The sequence below is a fragment of the Xylaria bambusicola genome (genome assembly GCF_022495145.1).
Source record: "Xylaria bambusicola strain CBS 139988 unplaced genomic scaffold F5B22scaffold_15, whole genome shotgun sequence".
Classification (NCBI taxonomy): domain Eukaryota; kingdom Fungi; phylum Ascomycota; class Sordariomycetes; order Xylariales; family Xylariaceae; genus Xylaria; species Xylaria bambusicola.
In genome coordinates this window covers 691,027-706,401 of record NW_025953568.1, presented here as the reverse complement: position 1 = coordinate 706,401, position 15,375 = coordinate 691,027, and the positions used below count along the sequence as shown (strand labels likewise).

Here is a 15,375-nt window from a genome sequence, read left to right as displayed (position 1 = left end):
TCAAAGGTATATACTGTTGAGCGTATGTGGAAAGGTATTATAGACTGAAACTCGTTTGAGTAGATTGAACCACCTCTAAGCATATATGAGATATCTGTTTTCTCAACCCTAGCTAGAAGTTCATGTATCGCGTTCGCTTGCAAACCCTGGCATTTGGAAATATGAGCAAAAAAGACAACAAAACGGAAGAGATGAGAAGTGTTCAGAGAAGAGAAAAGAAGAGAAGAGACGTGACATATCTCTAAAGTAGTTTACGTCAAGATAATTACAATCTAAATTGGACTGAGCAAGGGGAAATTACGTAAATTGATTAATTATCATAAACAACATGTTATTACAGCGATGGGTTTCGTGAGTACTATGTATGGGAAAACTGGATGAATTGCTGTAAAGAAAGATATAAATACATGCGCCGTCTATATACCCCTGAACACCTCACGAAAACCATGGACATCCCTGGTCGCCTTACACGCGTGTGCCATGGACCCTGTATACTTCCTCCTCAAGGGCACAGAAGGTCTGTGTGACAACCTTGTCGCCAGGGGGCAAGACTTGAGTCGTGAAAAGCCCGGCTAAGCCAGTTGTGCGATCAAGCCACTACGATACCATTAGTGAAAGAAGATAATACTGCGTTAAAGGGCCGATAGGATGAGACAGTGGGGTATATCAGAGGGTATGAGGCGATGATAATATCATGGCCTAGCAGCATGGGATGTGGAAATAGAAACTTACGGCGTGAATACCAGGCATTCCCTGCCAGTTCGCACTATTCGCGGCTCTTCGGCCGGGGAAATCCGTAGCGTTGATAGACGAACTGAGCCCAAAATCGCCCTTCGACCCTTCTGGCCATGTCTGGCCTAGATGCGCACGCTTCGTTCCGCACACAATAGAAAGGAAGTGTGACGGATCTTCGGTTTGAGGGCTCATCAGCACATCGAGGCTTTCCTTACTCATGATCCCGTAGCCGTCGCTCAACAGGGCGGCAAGCAGCTTAGCTTGATCGCGAGGGGTGCTGAATAGCCCGACACCGCCGCAGCAGTCCACCGCGGGACCGTATGGGTTCTTTCCCTTGATGAGCTTGCCGTCGCGACCGCGCCATGCAATTTCGACGGCCTTCTGCTCGAGATCGGGGCGCGCCCAGGGCCGGAATGTTGTGGAGGTCATGCCGAGAGGGGTCCAGATGTTAGTTTTCATGAAGGTCTCAAGGTCTTGATTGGCGACAATCTCGATCTAGCAGCTGAGAGTTAGAACTTAAGGCGGATTTGATACCAAAACACGGTAAGATGATTGTTCAAGCTCTTACTGTTCGTCCTGCCCAGTCCATTCCGCTGCCATATGCCCAGCCCTGTCCGGGTTCGAAGATAAGCGGGTAGAGGTAGCCGTTCTGCATCAAATATAGTGTATCAGTACTAGTTCAAAACCATATGGACATAATAAATTGGCCCAGGTTTGACTGACATGCGATCCGGTGAATGTGTTTTCCTTCTTCCCGACGTAGCGAGCCCATCGCTGTAGTCCCTCGTGATGCTGGTCATAGCAGAAGCCGCTGCTGTGCGAGAGTAGTTGTCTTACGAGATCGTCACGTTAGAACATATTTCCGACTTCGTAATTCTTTAGGGTTCTTCTTACCGAAGGGAGATAGGGGAAGTGCATTTCCTCAGGCGCGGGGTTCCATCGTCATCAAAACCCTCAAGCACATCGAGCTCTGCGAGCTCGGGGACAATTTCCCTGACGTTTTGGTCAAGCGTGACCAAGCCTTTTTCAACAGCAATCATAGTCGCAATTGCGGTAGAGAGCTTGGTGAGCGAAGCAATCCAATGGAACGAGTCCAGATCAATGGGCTGAGAACGGGCTAGATCTCGCGATCCATAGGCTTTGGAGTAGAGAATGCCTTCTAGACATTCTATCAGTTGGTACTGTATCAACCAACTAGGGAGACTTCAAGCTTCATAATACATACCTTCCTTGTCCATAACAATGTAGCAAGCATTGTGAAGAGGTGAGTCTTCTCCCTCGACTTGTGCCTTCAGAATCTGATCGACGTAGTCCATGTTGGGAGCGTCTAGGCTGCCAGCCTCAGGCCTGAATAGCGTAGAGCTTCTTCTCCTTACTCGTCTCATCGTGAAGGGTAATAGACTTATGTCTGCTAATAGAAAAGAAGCTTAATGTGTGTGGTTTGATTGATACCGTCCGGGTAGACTAGTTGACAAACTTGAACTAGTGATTGCTTAAGTGAAAACAGAACGAGACAGCTTCAGATGCAGCGACATCATGAGTATCTATATATCCGCACTGAATACTACTTCCCGGTGACTATACATGGCTATAAGCAGTTCGGTCTTGAATGATGCGTTGATGGAAATGCGAAGACCGCTGTAATAGACCCGAAGCCCGGTGAGTGGCGTGGGAGGGACAAAACGCCCACCACGGGTCATCTTCCCACGCTTACTTCAAAGGCATTCGGCCTGCAACGAGCTAGAACCTGGCTAGTTCCCGGTATTATTTATAGATCTGATACTGTAGTCAATACACACATTTTTGCTGCGTCGCGTGTAAGTTTTCTTCATGATATCACGCTGAAAGTCAGAGGTCGCGTCATGCGATGAACAGCACCTATTTTATACATCGTCGCATTGGGTTTACCAGCTATACGCGCTTCATCTGCAAACATTTTTCGAGAAACAGTATTTTGGTGATACTATGAGTTGTATGCGTGCTTTGATATTGTAAGATGATTGATAGCTACGTAAAGAAATTCTATATGTACAAAAAAGAAGAGACGCTCTCTTTACTCTGGGCCCTCTATCCGAACTAAAACCCCGTCGTCGCAATGTGTGTTTTCCCCTGACTATCCAACATACTGTTCACACTGATCAAATGGCTTCTGCCCGAACATCTTGCGACCGCCAATATAGCTCCTCCGGATGTTGGCTCCCGCGAATTCACGCATCTCGGCTTCAAACTCCCCGATGCTCCTCGCTGAGATGCCCTTTGTTGCAATTGTCTTGGCGAGCTTAGCGCCGTCCACCAGCGCTGTCACAGCGCCAACACCGCCGCTGGGGCTCATGGCGTGGCAGGCATCACCAATTATGGTGATCTTGTCAGACGGCGTCCAAGCCTTCATATCTGGGTCTGCTGAGAGGATACGGAGCAAGCTGGATTGTGTCTTGTCTTGTAAGTGCAGAATGGAGCGGATGCTAGGGTCCCAGCAGTCGGCCATTTGAAGCGACAACGCTGCGACCTCCTCGCCCGAGTACTTGGAGAATGGAACCTCGCTTGGAAGGCCAAATATCTGTTTACGGGCTACGAGCACCCAGTACATATAGTCTGCCGGCACATACTGGTCAAACTCATCATTCCGCTTGGTAAACCGAATGGGCTCCAGCAAAAGCGTGACAGCAGTGTCATCGATATCGAGAGTTTGTGTCAAGGGAGTGCGATCAATGATCAAGGTCATCCATCGCATGGCGCGCGTAGGGAATCGTTCAAGTAGTTCCCGTGTGATAGGTGTTTTGCCGTAGATACAAGTGCCCTCCGTGTCGAGCGGCAGATGCTCCGGGAGGTACTGTTTTCGTGCCACGGAGCCCCGACCATCCGCTCCGACGAGGAAACGGCCGGATGCCGTTGTCCCATCAGTGAAGTAGGCGACGACTCCCTCATTCGTGGTTTCATAGCGCACTAGCTCCTTTCCGTATGTGATCTTGTCCTCGAGGCCTTCACGCAGGATGTTTCGCAACACCGTACGGTCACAAGTGTATGGCTTCAAACCCTTCATAGCAGGGCTACCACCAGCACGACTAGCGATAATAGAGCCGTCGATGGCATTAATATCTGTTTCGCCTAACTCGGCAGAACAACATGTCTTCTCGAACCGCTCCCATAACTCTGGGGAGAGGGTTTCCTTCAAGGCATTCGCACCTTCGCCATTGATACGTAGGCGGTATCCTTGAGCTCTCCAGTTAGCGCTCGCGTCGCGTTCGAAAACACGGAAGGGTACGCCAGCTTTGGAGAGTCCCTGGGCAAGGCATAATCCGCCAAGCCCGCCACCGACGATAAGGATGTCTTTCTCCACTGGACTCATTGTGATGTTATGTGAGATGGTGTAAAGTGGAAATGCAATAGGAATGAAGCTAATGAATGAAGAATTATACAGATATGAGATGGAATGAAAGAAGATTCAGAATTTTGAGAGACCTGGCGATACAGTTGAGAAGACTGTGGTTCTCTATTATAAGTATTTGAGCTGACGCTGGCCGGTGGCAGTGAGAGGATCAACTCTAGCAATTCTCGTACGACGCCATCGTCGGTGACCCGAACCCCGACTTTCATGTTCGACATTCGAACTATCTAAAATTAGTCAATTAATTGCGCTATATATAGTGTTTTCGTGTCTATGAGGGAGCATATCAATATATATAAGATATATTTCATTCACTGCGACCGTTGTTGAATCTCGGTCTCTACCTATCTCGATTCCTGAGCCACACTCAATTGATAAACTTCATTCACGGAATTTTCACAATGGCGAACGGACAGACTTCCAACGAGCCCATGCTCTGCCTCACCATGTGCGCTTACAAGCGTGAGGGTATGGACGATGAAGACTACCGCAAATACATGACTGAGCACCACGTGCCGCTTGTTCGTGACCTGATGGTCAAGCATGGCATCGACAAGTACAGCATGGTGAGTGAGATGAGTATAACAATGTGAACGCTCAGACTGACGCGCGCTCGGGAAGACACATAGCCCTCCACCTACCCGCGCCCTGATGAACAAGATCTTCGATGCTCAGTTCGCGAATGTTGCGGACTACGACTGTATCGTCCAGATCCAGTTCCGCGACATTGACCAATTCATCGCTCTCAAGGCTGATCCAGAGTACAAGAGGGCGCTCTTTGCAGATCACGAGAAATTCGCAGACACTAAGCGAACAAGGTGGGTTTGGGAGTCCAGATTGACTCGTGATCGTTGCGATGCTAACCCTCGCCTAGGATGACAATTGGATATGTGCGGGACTTCCTGCGCGATGGAATGCTTGTATAGATTGGTGATGGAACGGCGTTATGATGGAATGATTGGGATATATCTAGCTTCTACTTGTAGATTGAGATTACCAAAACTTTTTTGACTCTGATTCTTATTCCTTGCTTCTTACTTTCCCACCAGTGATTCGCGCCAAGCGTCGTAAATACACCAACGAGCTTTGGTTTTCTGCTAAGTTAAGCGTGATGGATATATACGACCTCGACCTCCGTAGCGTAGATTGATGTGTAATAGGTAATCTAAACTATGTACAGCCTACACTCATGACCTATTGCGGAAAGTGGTCGTCCATCGCCTCTCATTTACGCGACTGCAGCAGCTTCATGTTCATCCGATCAGTTCACTCTAGGATGCTCGGTAACCCTGACTTCTCCCCACATGCGTATGGAACCACTTCACCGGTAGCTTGGGTAAAAGGATGAAGGGATCGGCTCTCACCAAAACCGCAAGCACTACTGATCGCCATCACGTTAAGCTCATGATTCGGGGCTTGGCGTCTTTTAGCGTACGAAATAAGCTATTTTGGCTGTGCTCGGCTTTAGTCTCTATCGCACTAATTAAAGCTCACGCCAAGGACCCAAAGGGCAGGATCATGCTTCTCATCACGAAGTACGACGCCATGTAGGAACTCTTCACTAGTAAGCGTGATAAACAGCAGAAATGTAAAATCTGATATCACTGGATTGGCCAGCAGCACGAACCAGGAAGCGAGGTCAACACGGGATGAGCAGACAATAGGACACATGTGACTTGTCATGTTACCGTGGTGACTGTGACTATCCTAATGGGCAATGGGCAGCTATCATGAATAGATTCTAGAAGGGCACCAATCGCAAAGTGGAAGAAGACCACATGCTAGAACGAGGTATCCAATCTCAACGAGTAGCATAAGAGAGGTTCATTGTCCCGACCGGGTTAGCTACTATGAAGTCGGGCTTGTGAGACCCTTTATCCACGCCGCTTTCGACACTCAGATCGAGATTGTCGGGTCGAATATTTTGAAACCGCAGGATTCGACATCTAGTAAATTTCGTCGGTAACGCCTATTATTAGAAAACTGACGTTAATGTCAACAGCCTTACCTGTCAGCTAGCCACGTGGGAACAACAGGCACCGAATGGCTGGGGTATACCTAGAATCGATAACAGGCGATTCACAGGCTGGCGGCAGTCGGGCCTCGGAATTCGAACGTTTCGCTGGGCAGGAAAGCTTAGCTACCCATCAACACAGACAACATCGAGAGATAAGGCAAATTTGGGAAAGACAATGAGAGAACTAGTGTAGAATAGATTCAATAGAAATAGACACGCTGCAACCCTCATATCATGTTCATGTTAATTCATTCCACAGCTCAACATCGTCTTCTGTGTAACACTTTGCTCCTTTCCTTCTTCCTTCCTTCTCCTTCCTTCCATTCTTATTAGACTTATAGACTTATGATTAGATTTCTACCTTAGACTCATATTCTCCTTTCGCAAAGTACACAGAAGCAAGATGAACAGCAACCAGGGACGCGTCTATCTCTTCGGAGACCAGACCAATGACTTTGTTCCAGGCCTTCGCCAGCTTCTACGCGCCAAAGACTGCCCTTTGGTTCTTTCATTTCTTGAGAAGACTCACCTTGCATTGAGGCAAGAGATCGCACAGCAAGGTCGTCAGACTCAAGAGCTTCTGCCGCGCTTTGCGAATATCGGAGATCTCTTTGCCGCGTACTCACCGGAGCATGAGGCGGCGTCTGTCCTCGCTAGTACACTCACTACCATCTACCAGCTCGGTGGATTCATACGGTATGTCACTACAGAGCCCATGTTAACTTTAGTTCGCTTTGAAATGCTGATACCTCATAGTTATTATGGCGATGGTTGCAGGCAGTACCCTTCAGGATCAAACCACGTCGTGGTAGGCATGTGTACCGGCCAGCTCGCCGCAAGTGCTGTTGCATCTGCCTCTAGCGTCGGCGAGTTGGTATCATTGGCTGTCCAGGCTGTCGTGATTGCATTCCGCACAGGCCTCCATGTCACCAATGCCCGTAACTTGCTTAGTAATGATACGGACAAGACTCAGAACTGGTCCTACATCGTACCGAAGCTACAAGTCGAGACTGCTGCTTCGCGTATCGAGCAATTCTCTCAATCAGCTGTAAGTTTTCCTCAGATACCCAGAATGAGCTTTCCCTGACGGAAATAGAACTTGCCTATTGGCGCAAGACCATTTATTGGCACCGTGGCCCCATCTAGCACCACGATCTTCGGAGAGCCCAATGTTCTCAAGGCCTTCTTCAGTTCACCCATCATGAGTGATATTCGGGCTATTCCGGCCCCGATCTTTGCTCCGTACCACGAGCCGCATCTATACTCGGAATCAGACATTGACGACATCCTAGCGGACCTTCCTCAGACCACTATCAACACCGTGCTCAAGCTTCCCGTCCTCTCCAGCGTTACAGGTGAGCCAATCCAGGCTACCACATTTGGGGCTGCTCTCCGGACCTCGCTGGATGAGTTCCTCAGGCACCCTCTCCACCTAGAGAATATCATCCAGTCTATCAGCATTAGCTGTGAAGCTTCTACTTGCAACGACTGGGTTGTTTCATTAGTCGGCACCACTTCACGGATCCTGGCTAGTGCTCTCGGTGAAATTGAATCGCTCTCAGTCGACACGGAGCACATAACAAGCACCCCAAGCGCCAGTGGTCCTCGCTCTCAAATCAGCAGCAGTGGTCGACCCGAACAGTCCAGAATTGCCATCATAGGATATTCAGGCAGATTCCCCGAGGCCGCAAACCCGGAGGGTCTCTGGAAGATCCTCCAGGAAGGACGGGACGTTCATCGCGAAATTCCCGCAGACCGCTTCGATGTGGACGCTCATTATGACCCCACAGGAAAGAAGAAGAACACGTCAACGATCCGAAACGGTTGCTTCATCAATGAGCCCGGCCTTTTCGACTCTCGCTTTTTCAACATCTCTCCCAGAGAAGCGGATCAATCGGATCCCGCCCAGCGACTTGCTTTGATGACCGCCTATGAGGCTCTCGAAATGGCTGGTGTTGTCCCTGATAAGACTCCTTCAACTCAGCGAGACCGAGTGGGTGTCTTCTATGGAATGACTAGTGACGACTGGCGCGAGGTCAACTCCGGACAGGATGTGGGCACGTATCATATCCCTGGTACCAACCGCGCTTTCACGCCGGGACGGATTAACTACTTCTTCAAGTTCACTGGTCCTAGTATCAATGTCGATACCGCCTGTTCGTCTAGCGCTGCCGCCATTCACCTAGCTTGCAACTCGCTTTGGAGAAACGACTGCGACACCGCTATTGCAGGCGGCACAAACGTCATGACCAACCCCGATAACTTCGCTGGTCTGGACAAGGGTCACTTCCTTTGCCAGAGTGGAAATTGCAAAACTTTCGATGACGGCGCTGACGGCTACTGCCGAGCTGATGCCGTTGGAACAGTGATCTTGAAGAGGTTGGAAGACGCGCTGGCCGATAGAGACCCAATCCAGGCAGTCATCTGCGGTGCTTACACCAACCACTCCGCCGAGGCTGAGTCCATCACTCGTCCCAACGCTGGCGCACAGGCTGCCATTTTCCGCCGCATTCTCAATGACTCTGGCCACGACCCACTGGACGTGAGCTACATTGAGATGCACGGCACAGGAACTCAAGCCGGTGACGCAGTAGAGATGAAGTCGGTTCTCGAAGTGTTTGCGGGCAAACGCTCAGGACGAACTGCGGCACAGCCGCTATATCTCGGCTCAGTTAAAGCGAACGTCGGCCACGCTGAATCTGGATCTGGAGTCACATCTCTAATTAAAGTCATGATGATGATGAAGAACAGCGAGATCCCGCCTCATATTGGTATCAAGACCAAGATCAACAGTGGATTCCCAACTGACCTGAGAGAACGGGGCATCCGTATCGCCATGGAAGCAACGCCCTGGCGACCGGCAGCGGATGCTAGGCGAATGGCATTCCTCAACAACTTCAGCGCAGCCGGTGGTAACTCGGCGCTTCTCATCGAAGATGCGCCCGCGCCGTTTGAGCCTGAGACGTCGAGCGATCCCAGGACAGCCCATGTAGTTGCTGTATCAGCTAGAACTACACAGTCGCTTCGTCGCAATGTCGAGCGCCTTGCTGAGCACCTTGGGAAGTTCCCTGACACATCACTTGCAAGCTTGGCTTACACGACCACCGCCCGCCGCATCCACCACAATTTCAGACTCTCTGTCACCGGTCGAACGATTGCAGACGTGAAAACGGCTCTTGAGCAGTCGGCTGGCCTAGAAGCCCGGCCTATTCCTCGGAAACAACCTGGCGTCGCCTTCGCATTCACTGGGCAGGGCTCCGTATACGCGGGCATGGGACAGCAGCTCTTTACTAGCTTCAGTGTCTTCCGCAAGGAGATCCAGCGCCTAGCTGGAATCGCCGACAGTTTTGGATTCGATTCATTCCTTCCAGTGATCAATGATACTGCGGCAAACGATGCGCTCACTCCACAAGCCTCGCAGCTAGCCTTGACCTGTTTCGAGATTGCTCTAGCTCGGCTCTTCGAGTCCTTCGGAGTTGTCCCGAGCGTAGTCGTCGGACACAGCCTCGGCGAATATGCCGCTCTGCACATCTCCGGAGTCTTGTCTGCCAGAGACGTTGTGTTCCTCGTCGGAACGCGAGCTCGCATTATGGAGCAGCGCTGCTCTGCTGGAACTCACGCTATGTTGGCTATTAAGGCACCCATTTCTGAGCTTGCCCAGGTTATGCAGAACCATCGTTTGGAGGTTGCATGTGTCAATGGACCGACTCAGACTGTTCTTGCTGGCTTAGGAGCTGATGTGGAGAGCGCACAAGGGGCACTGCAATTATCTGGTGTTAAGTCAAGTAAACTGAGCACGGCTTTCGCCTTCCACAGCTCCCAGGTAGAGCCGGTTCTCGAAGAGTACAAGCAACTAGCTCGCGGTGTTGCATTCAGGAAACCCACAATTCCCATCCTGTCGCCGCTATTGGCCACTGTTGTCACCGAAGAGGGTGAAATAAACACCCAATACTTGGCCCGTCACTGTCGCGAGATGGTTGACCTCGTGGGTGCTGTCGAATCCGCCATCTCTCAGAAGGTTGTGTCAGAAGACACTGTCTGTGTCGAGATTGGGCCAGTTCCTTTCGTGACGGGAATGTTGAAATCCTGCATCGGATCGTCTCTTAAGACCGTCGCCCCTGTGCGCAAGGGTGACGATCTCTGGAAGACAATGGGAGACGCTCTTTCTGGAATTTACCAATATGGTCTAGATATCCAATGGCGCGAATATCACCGAGACTTCAACGCCTGCCATGAGGTTATTTCACTCCCTGCTTATGCTTGGGACCTCAAGAACCACTGGATTCAATACGTGCACAACTGGTGCTTAACAAAAGGACAGGCCCCAGCTGCTATAACTGAGGCCCCATTGCCTTCTGCTGCACCGCCAAAGTTTCTATCCGCCACTTGTCAAAGGGTTTTGGAATCGGAACACGGAGAAGATAAGTCGTTCGTGCTCATCGAATCGGATATCTCTCACCCTGACCTCCGAGCTGTCTTCGAGGCGCACAAAGTAAATGGCGCGGTTCTGTGTCCATCTTCAGTTTACGCTGACATCGCTGTTACTCTTGGTAACTACCTCAGTGAGGGTAATTCGATTGAGAGCAACAAGGGTATCGAAGTTGCTGACATGGCAACCACCAAGCCTCTTCTCATGCGTACACCCGGCAAGTCAGAGCTCTTCCGTGTATCTGCCGAAGCCAACTGGGCTACGCAGACTGCCAACGTTGTTTATTACAGCGTGGACTCCCACGGCGCAACTACACAGCAGCACGCTACGTGCACCATCAGATTCGGAGACCCAGAGGCTTGGAAGTCGGAGTGGAAGCGCTCGGCATATCTGGTCAAGTCTCGGATGCAGAGCCTACGTGAAGCTGCCGAAGATGGTACCTGCCACTTACTCAAGCGAGGAATGGTATACAAGCTCTTCGGCAACTGCGTGGAGTATGGAGAGAAATTCCAGGGCATCGAGGGAGTGTACCTTGACAGTAAAGGTCATGAAGCGACAGCCAGTGTCACATTGAAGGATAGGAGCACCTGCTTTGAGGCTAACCCTTACTATATCGACAGTCTGGGTCACTTGTCCGGCTTCATCATGAACGCTACAGAATCGTTTGACTATAGGTCCCAAGTGTTCCTCAATCATGGTTGGGAGTCAATTCGATGCGCTGTCAAGCTTTCTCCTGAAGAGACATACCATACCTATGTCAAGATGCAGTCTTCGGATGGGACGAAGTACGTCGGTGACGTCTATGTCTTCCACGGCGACTCCATCGTGGGTGTTAACCAAGGTGTTGCGGTAAGCAGAAACCATGTATGAAACTGGTGACGGTTCGAGTACTAACATCTCCATAGTTCCAATCCGTGCCGCGCAAGGTCCTTGACTTCCTTCTTCCCAACGGTGCAAAGTCTATCGGCACAAAGGCACCCATGGAGACAAGCAAGATGACCACTGCGGCTGTGACTAAGCCACAGAAGCCAGCTACCAGCCGTCCAGAGCCCGCCCAAATGCCGAAGAAGCAGATGTCGCGATCGCCGCAGATGGACAGCATGTCGGAGCCACTTCTGATTATACAAGCCATGAAGATTATTTCTGAAGAGACAGGCGTTCCTCTCGCGGAAATGAAGAAGGATCTGGTTTTGGCGGATGTTGGCATCGACTCACTCCTATCTTTGACTGTCTATGGAAGGCTAAGAGAGGAATTGAATCTGGAAGTCAGCTCGACTCTCTTCATCGATTACCCGACAGTGGGAGACATCAAAAGATGGCTTGGCGCCGCCTCAGGGCCGGTGAATGCTGACGCTTATGACAGCTCCAAGATATCAACTCCTCAATCTGATGTCTTTTCCGAAGAAGAAGCGGAATCGGCTAGCGACATTTCTACCAACGGTGATATCGCAACTCCGGAGTCAGAAGAGGTGTATCCCATCAAGGGAATCTGCGCTATCTTGGCCGAAGAGATCGGAGTGAAGGTCGATGAGGTGTGGGACGTGTCCTCCCTGGCTGAACTGGGACTGGACTCCTTAATGTCCCTAACTGTGCTCGGGAGACTGCGAGAAGAGCTGAACGTCGACCTCCCCGCGGACTTTCTTCTTCTCGATGACATGGCTGTTATTCGGAAAAGACTGATGGGCGGGTCCTCGGAGCCTGAAGTTCCGGCTCCTGTCACAACTACTACCGTGCGTGTAGAGCCCCCGGCCACTATCCCAGCAGCAACATCTGTCGTTGTTCAGGGAAATCTCAAGACAGCGCGTAAGGTCCTCTTCCTTTTCCCTGATGGCTCAGGCTCTGCAACTGCCTACGCTGGGCTTCCTCGTGTCGCGCCTGACGTTGCATTGGTGGCACTGAACTGCCCATATGTAAAGCGACCTCAAGATATGAAATGTGCTCTGCAAGACCTCACGACGCCGTACCTCAGCGAGGTCCGCCGACGGCAGCCACACGGCCCTTACTATGTAGGAGGCTGGTCCGCAGGCGGAATTTCAGCCTACGATGCCGCAGCCACGCTCATGGCCCAGGGTGAGGAGATTGCGGGTTTGATCTTGTTGGATTCGCCTAACCCGATTCATCTCGAGAAACTGCCGCAGCGCTTGTTCCACTTCCTCAACCGCGCCGGTGTTTTTGGATCAGACAGCTCAAAGGGAGCACCCGATTGGCTCCTACAGCACTTCAATGCTTTCCTCGACGCGCTTGACAAGTACGAGATCAAGGCATTCGGGCCAGGAAAGACGCCCCCAACGCACACTCTGTGGGCTGCTGATGGAGTTTATAAATCAACTGGAGGGGAGAGACTTGAGGAGCAAGCAGACGACACGCGTGAGATGAAGTGGTTACTGAACGAGAGGACTGAATTTGGCGCCAATGGATGGGATAGTGTGATTGAACCAGGGCGCTTGAACATAGAGGTTTTACAGGGTGCAAACCATTTTACCATGATGGAGGGACCCCAAGGCCACAGGTTGAGCCAGTTCTTAGCGAGAGCGCTAAGCGCTTGAGGTTTCTGTCAGTCAAGATCCTTTCGCTTTCTCCTTTGTCTTTTCGGCGTTGGGGGTAACGGCGCATTTCTGGGGGATTTCATCTGGTTGCATTTCAAAGTCGCATATTCTGTCTGATTTAGAGTTGTATATCAGTATAAATAGTTTCTTAGATGTATTGGCGCTAGTCAAATAAACCAAATTATGTTATTTCATTGTTTGGCCGGTTCGATGCAATCTGTGTAGTACGGCAATATTCTAGCGAATTATGAGATTGATGATAAAATATCAGACTAGGACAGGACCGAATCGGTCCATTTCATTGATAGGATGCTGAGTTTTTGATCTGGTTACTGACATGTTGCCGGCGTCAGGCTACATTACTAGGAGTGACTATTGCGAAGTCGGTGATCAATATTGCGTCCGTCACGTTGTTGTGAGATACGATGTAGCCGTGGCATATCGGTGGCCAACATTGACGTTGATTGTCGGCTCGTGTACACACGGATAACTCGGACGAGAGAGCTTTAGAACGCGCGAGAGTTCGAGGTTGGCGAAAAGATTATCTCCGATAGGTATCTGCTGTGGCGTTGCGGTGTGGCTTGAAATCACAATGGTTACATCCATGAATGTGGCTAACCTATCTACAAGGTACCTCCCTAAGTACACCTACATATGGTAGGTAGTTTTACCAAGGTACCAAGGTCTAGCACAATAACATATACCATATCATCAGCGGCTCGACGATTGGCACTTCAGATATCTTACTTCATACAATGAGACTCCGCTTTACCTGAGTCTATTGAATTCCTTCATCACTTCATCCACGTAGCCTACAAACGTCTACAAGGGTATAAAAGGATAGCATACTGGTTGGGGCCCTGGCTACTGAACTTACCCTAGCTGGCCACAGCACTTGCTAGTCGAGTTATTCAATAAAGCGTATTAGCTACAGCCGCCCCAGTCTTTCTTCAGTATCTAGGTATATATAGATAAGGGAATGTACCGAGGTACATAGGTACCTACATAGGTACCTACATACATATGTGCCTACCTAGGTACGGAGTATATGTAGGTATGGTAGGCACTGTAATTTAGCAGTCACTGCCTCACTGTAGCCTACCAGCTTCCCCTAGCGAGCCTATTTACGCCCTAATTACAGCTTATGGCTACGTTTTTCGGGGGACTTTTCCAGTGGATAGACTTGTCGCATAGCGCACTTCTGTGCGACAGCTCTCTTTTCTCCTTCATTCGGTCGGTGCTGGACCTGCCCTCAACGAAACAAGCAGTGATATAATATGATAGAAGAATGATATAACCCAAATATAACAAGTTCTGTTGGCATATATGGCAGTATTACTAGGTATTCGAATACCCGGTGCATCGGTTTTTACTCACAAGTTCCATGGTTTTTAGATGTTTGATCTAACCTTTTACAAGGGGAAAACCACAAAGCTTGGTCGGAAGCCCTTCGCAGTCAATTGACGACTAAGTAGGCTCAGTCCTGGGAATACCTCTAATGAGACCCTCTTATTCTCATTACTGTAGCAATCGGGAAGAAACCAAGCTGCGCTACCTACCATTATTGTCAAGAATATGGGGTATATTTACTAAATATTTAGTAATAATCCCCAGTGAAAACCATAAATATATGTGCATGTAGGTAACTGTTCGTCTAGCGTAGATCGGGTCTGAACACCGCTATAAAATCCCGGCTCGCAACGCTGAGAATATTTGGTTGAACTTTCACATCGCAAACAGCATTACATGCTCAACCTCAACAAAATTTTGGATTGGAAGGGAAAAGTCAGCCTACCTTGTTCATAGATGTGAGGTAAATTCAGTCAATCGAGGGCTCCAACTTCAATATCATAGGTGGCTAACAACCAAATCCCAATACTGATATGATAGCACGTGGCGCGCCCTGCTCACTGGCCAACAACATCGTCTTTTCCTCCTCCTATTTCTTTGCTGTTATTTTCTTCTTCCTTGTTATAGGTCACTTTCGACCCGTTATAACCCCATGTGAAAAAAATCTTTAGTGGGAGTTGTTAACATGTGGAAAACAGTGTTGAGAGGAATTGAGGGAAACACTCTTATTTCCAAGATAATGATAAGAGAAGCGATTTCAAGAAGGGGAAGAAAACAGAAAAAGGAGAAGAAAATTAAAAAGACTTAAAAAAAATCGGAAGACCTGGCCTGCGGTTTTTAAGTCGCTGGGAGTGTAAGCTTACTAGCAACCGCTGCTGCGCGTCTCTAGGGCGCGCGGTTCTCGGGTCTCGGG

At 49.7% G+C, this 15,375-nt stretch overlaps 4 protein-coding genes across 4 annotated transcripts; 2 read left to right on the top strand and 2 right to left on the bottom strand.

Moving 5' to 3' along the window:
• Positions 1–465: 465 nt before the first annotated feature.
• On the bottom strand, positions 466–1,775 carry F5B22DRAFT_635717 (beta-lactamase/transpeptidase-like protein; the record flags this gene model as incomplete). The annotated part of the gene is made up of 5 exons (XM_047977185.1): positions 466–597; positions 733–1,230; positions 1,304–1,384; positions 1,459–1,567; positions 1,630–1,775. 5 exons carry the CDS (start codon positions 1,773–1,775, stop codon positions 466–468), a joined length of 966 nt encoding a protein of 321 aa, XP_047831977.1.
• Positions 1,776–2,698: 923 nt separating this feature from the next.
• F5B22DRAFT_102554 (cercosporin toxin biosynthesis protein) lies at positions 2,699–4,301 on the bottom strand. Its single transcript, XM_047968680.1, has one exon. It carries the CDS (start codon positions 4,079–4,081, stop codon positions 2,849–2,851), a length of 1,233 nt encoding a protein of 410 aa, XP_047831976.1. The 5' UTR covers positions 4,082–4,301; the 3' UTR covers positions 2,699–2,848.
• Positions 4,227–5,151, top strand: F5B22DRAFT_102551 (EthD domain-containing protein). Its single transcript, XM_047968679.1, has 3 exons — positions 4,227–4,686; positions 4,742–4,938; positions 4,995–5,151. Exons 1-3 carry the CDS (start codon positions 4,522–4,524, stop codon positions 5,044–5,046), a joined length of 414 nt encoding a protein of 137 aa, XP_047831975.1. The 5' UTR covers positions 4,227–4,521; the 3' UTR covers positions 5,047–5,151.
• Positions 5,152–6,540: 1,389 nt separating this feature from the next.
• Positions 6,541–13,609, top strand: F5B22DRAFT_654628 (polyketide synthase for naphthopyrone YWA1; the record flags this gene model as incomplete). The annotated part of the gene is made up of 4 exons (XM_047979819.1): positions 6,541–6,833; positions 6,894–7,185; positions 7,234–11,415; positions 11,472–13,609. 4 exons carry the CDS (start codon positions 6,541–6,543, stop codon positions 13,110–13,112), a joined length of 6,408 nt encoding a protein of 2,135 aa, XP_047831974.1. The 3' UTR covers positions 13,113–13,609.
• Between the last annotated feature and the right edge of the window lie 1,766 nt (positions 13,610–15,375).

Bases quoted from the DNA above. Each gene is read 5' to 3' on its own strand.
- F5B22DRAFT_102554 (XM_047968680.1), bottom strand. From the start codon at position 4,081: ATGAGTCCAGTGGAGAAAGACATCCTTATCGTCGGTGGCGGGCTTGGC.
- F5B22DRAFT_102551 (XM_047968679.1), top strand. From the start codon at position 4,522: ATGGCGAACGGACAGACTTCCAACGAGCCCATGCTCTGCCTCACCATG. The intron at 4,687-4,741 runs GTGAGTGAGATG...GCGCTCGGGAAG, and splicing joins GCATCGACAAGTACAGCATG to ACACATAGCCCTCCACCTAC. The intron at 4,939-4,994 runs GTGGGTTTGGGA...ACCCTCGCCTAG, and splicing joins GCAGACACTAAGCGAACAAG to GATGACAATTGGATATGTGC.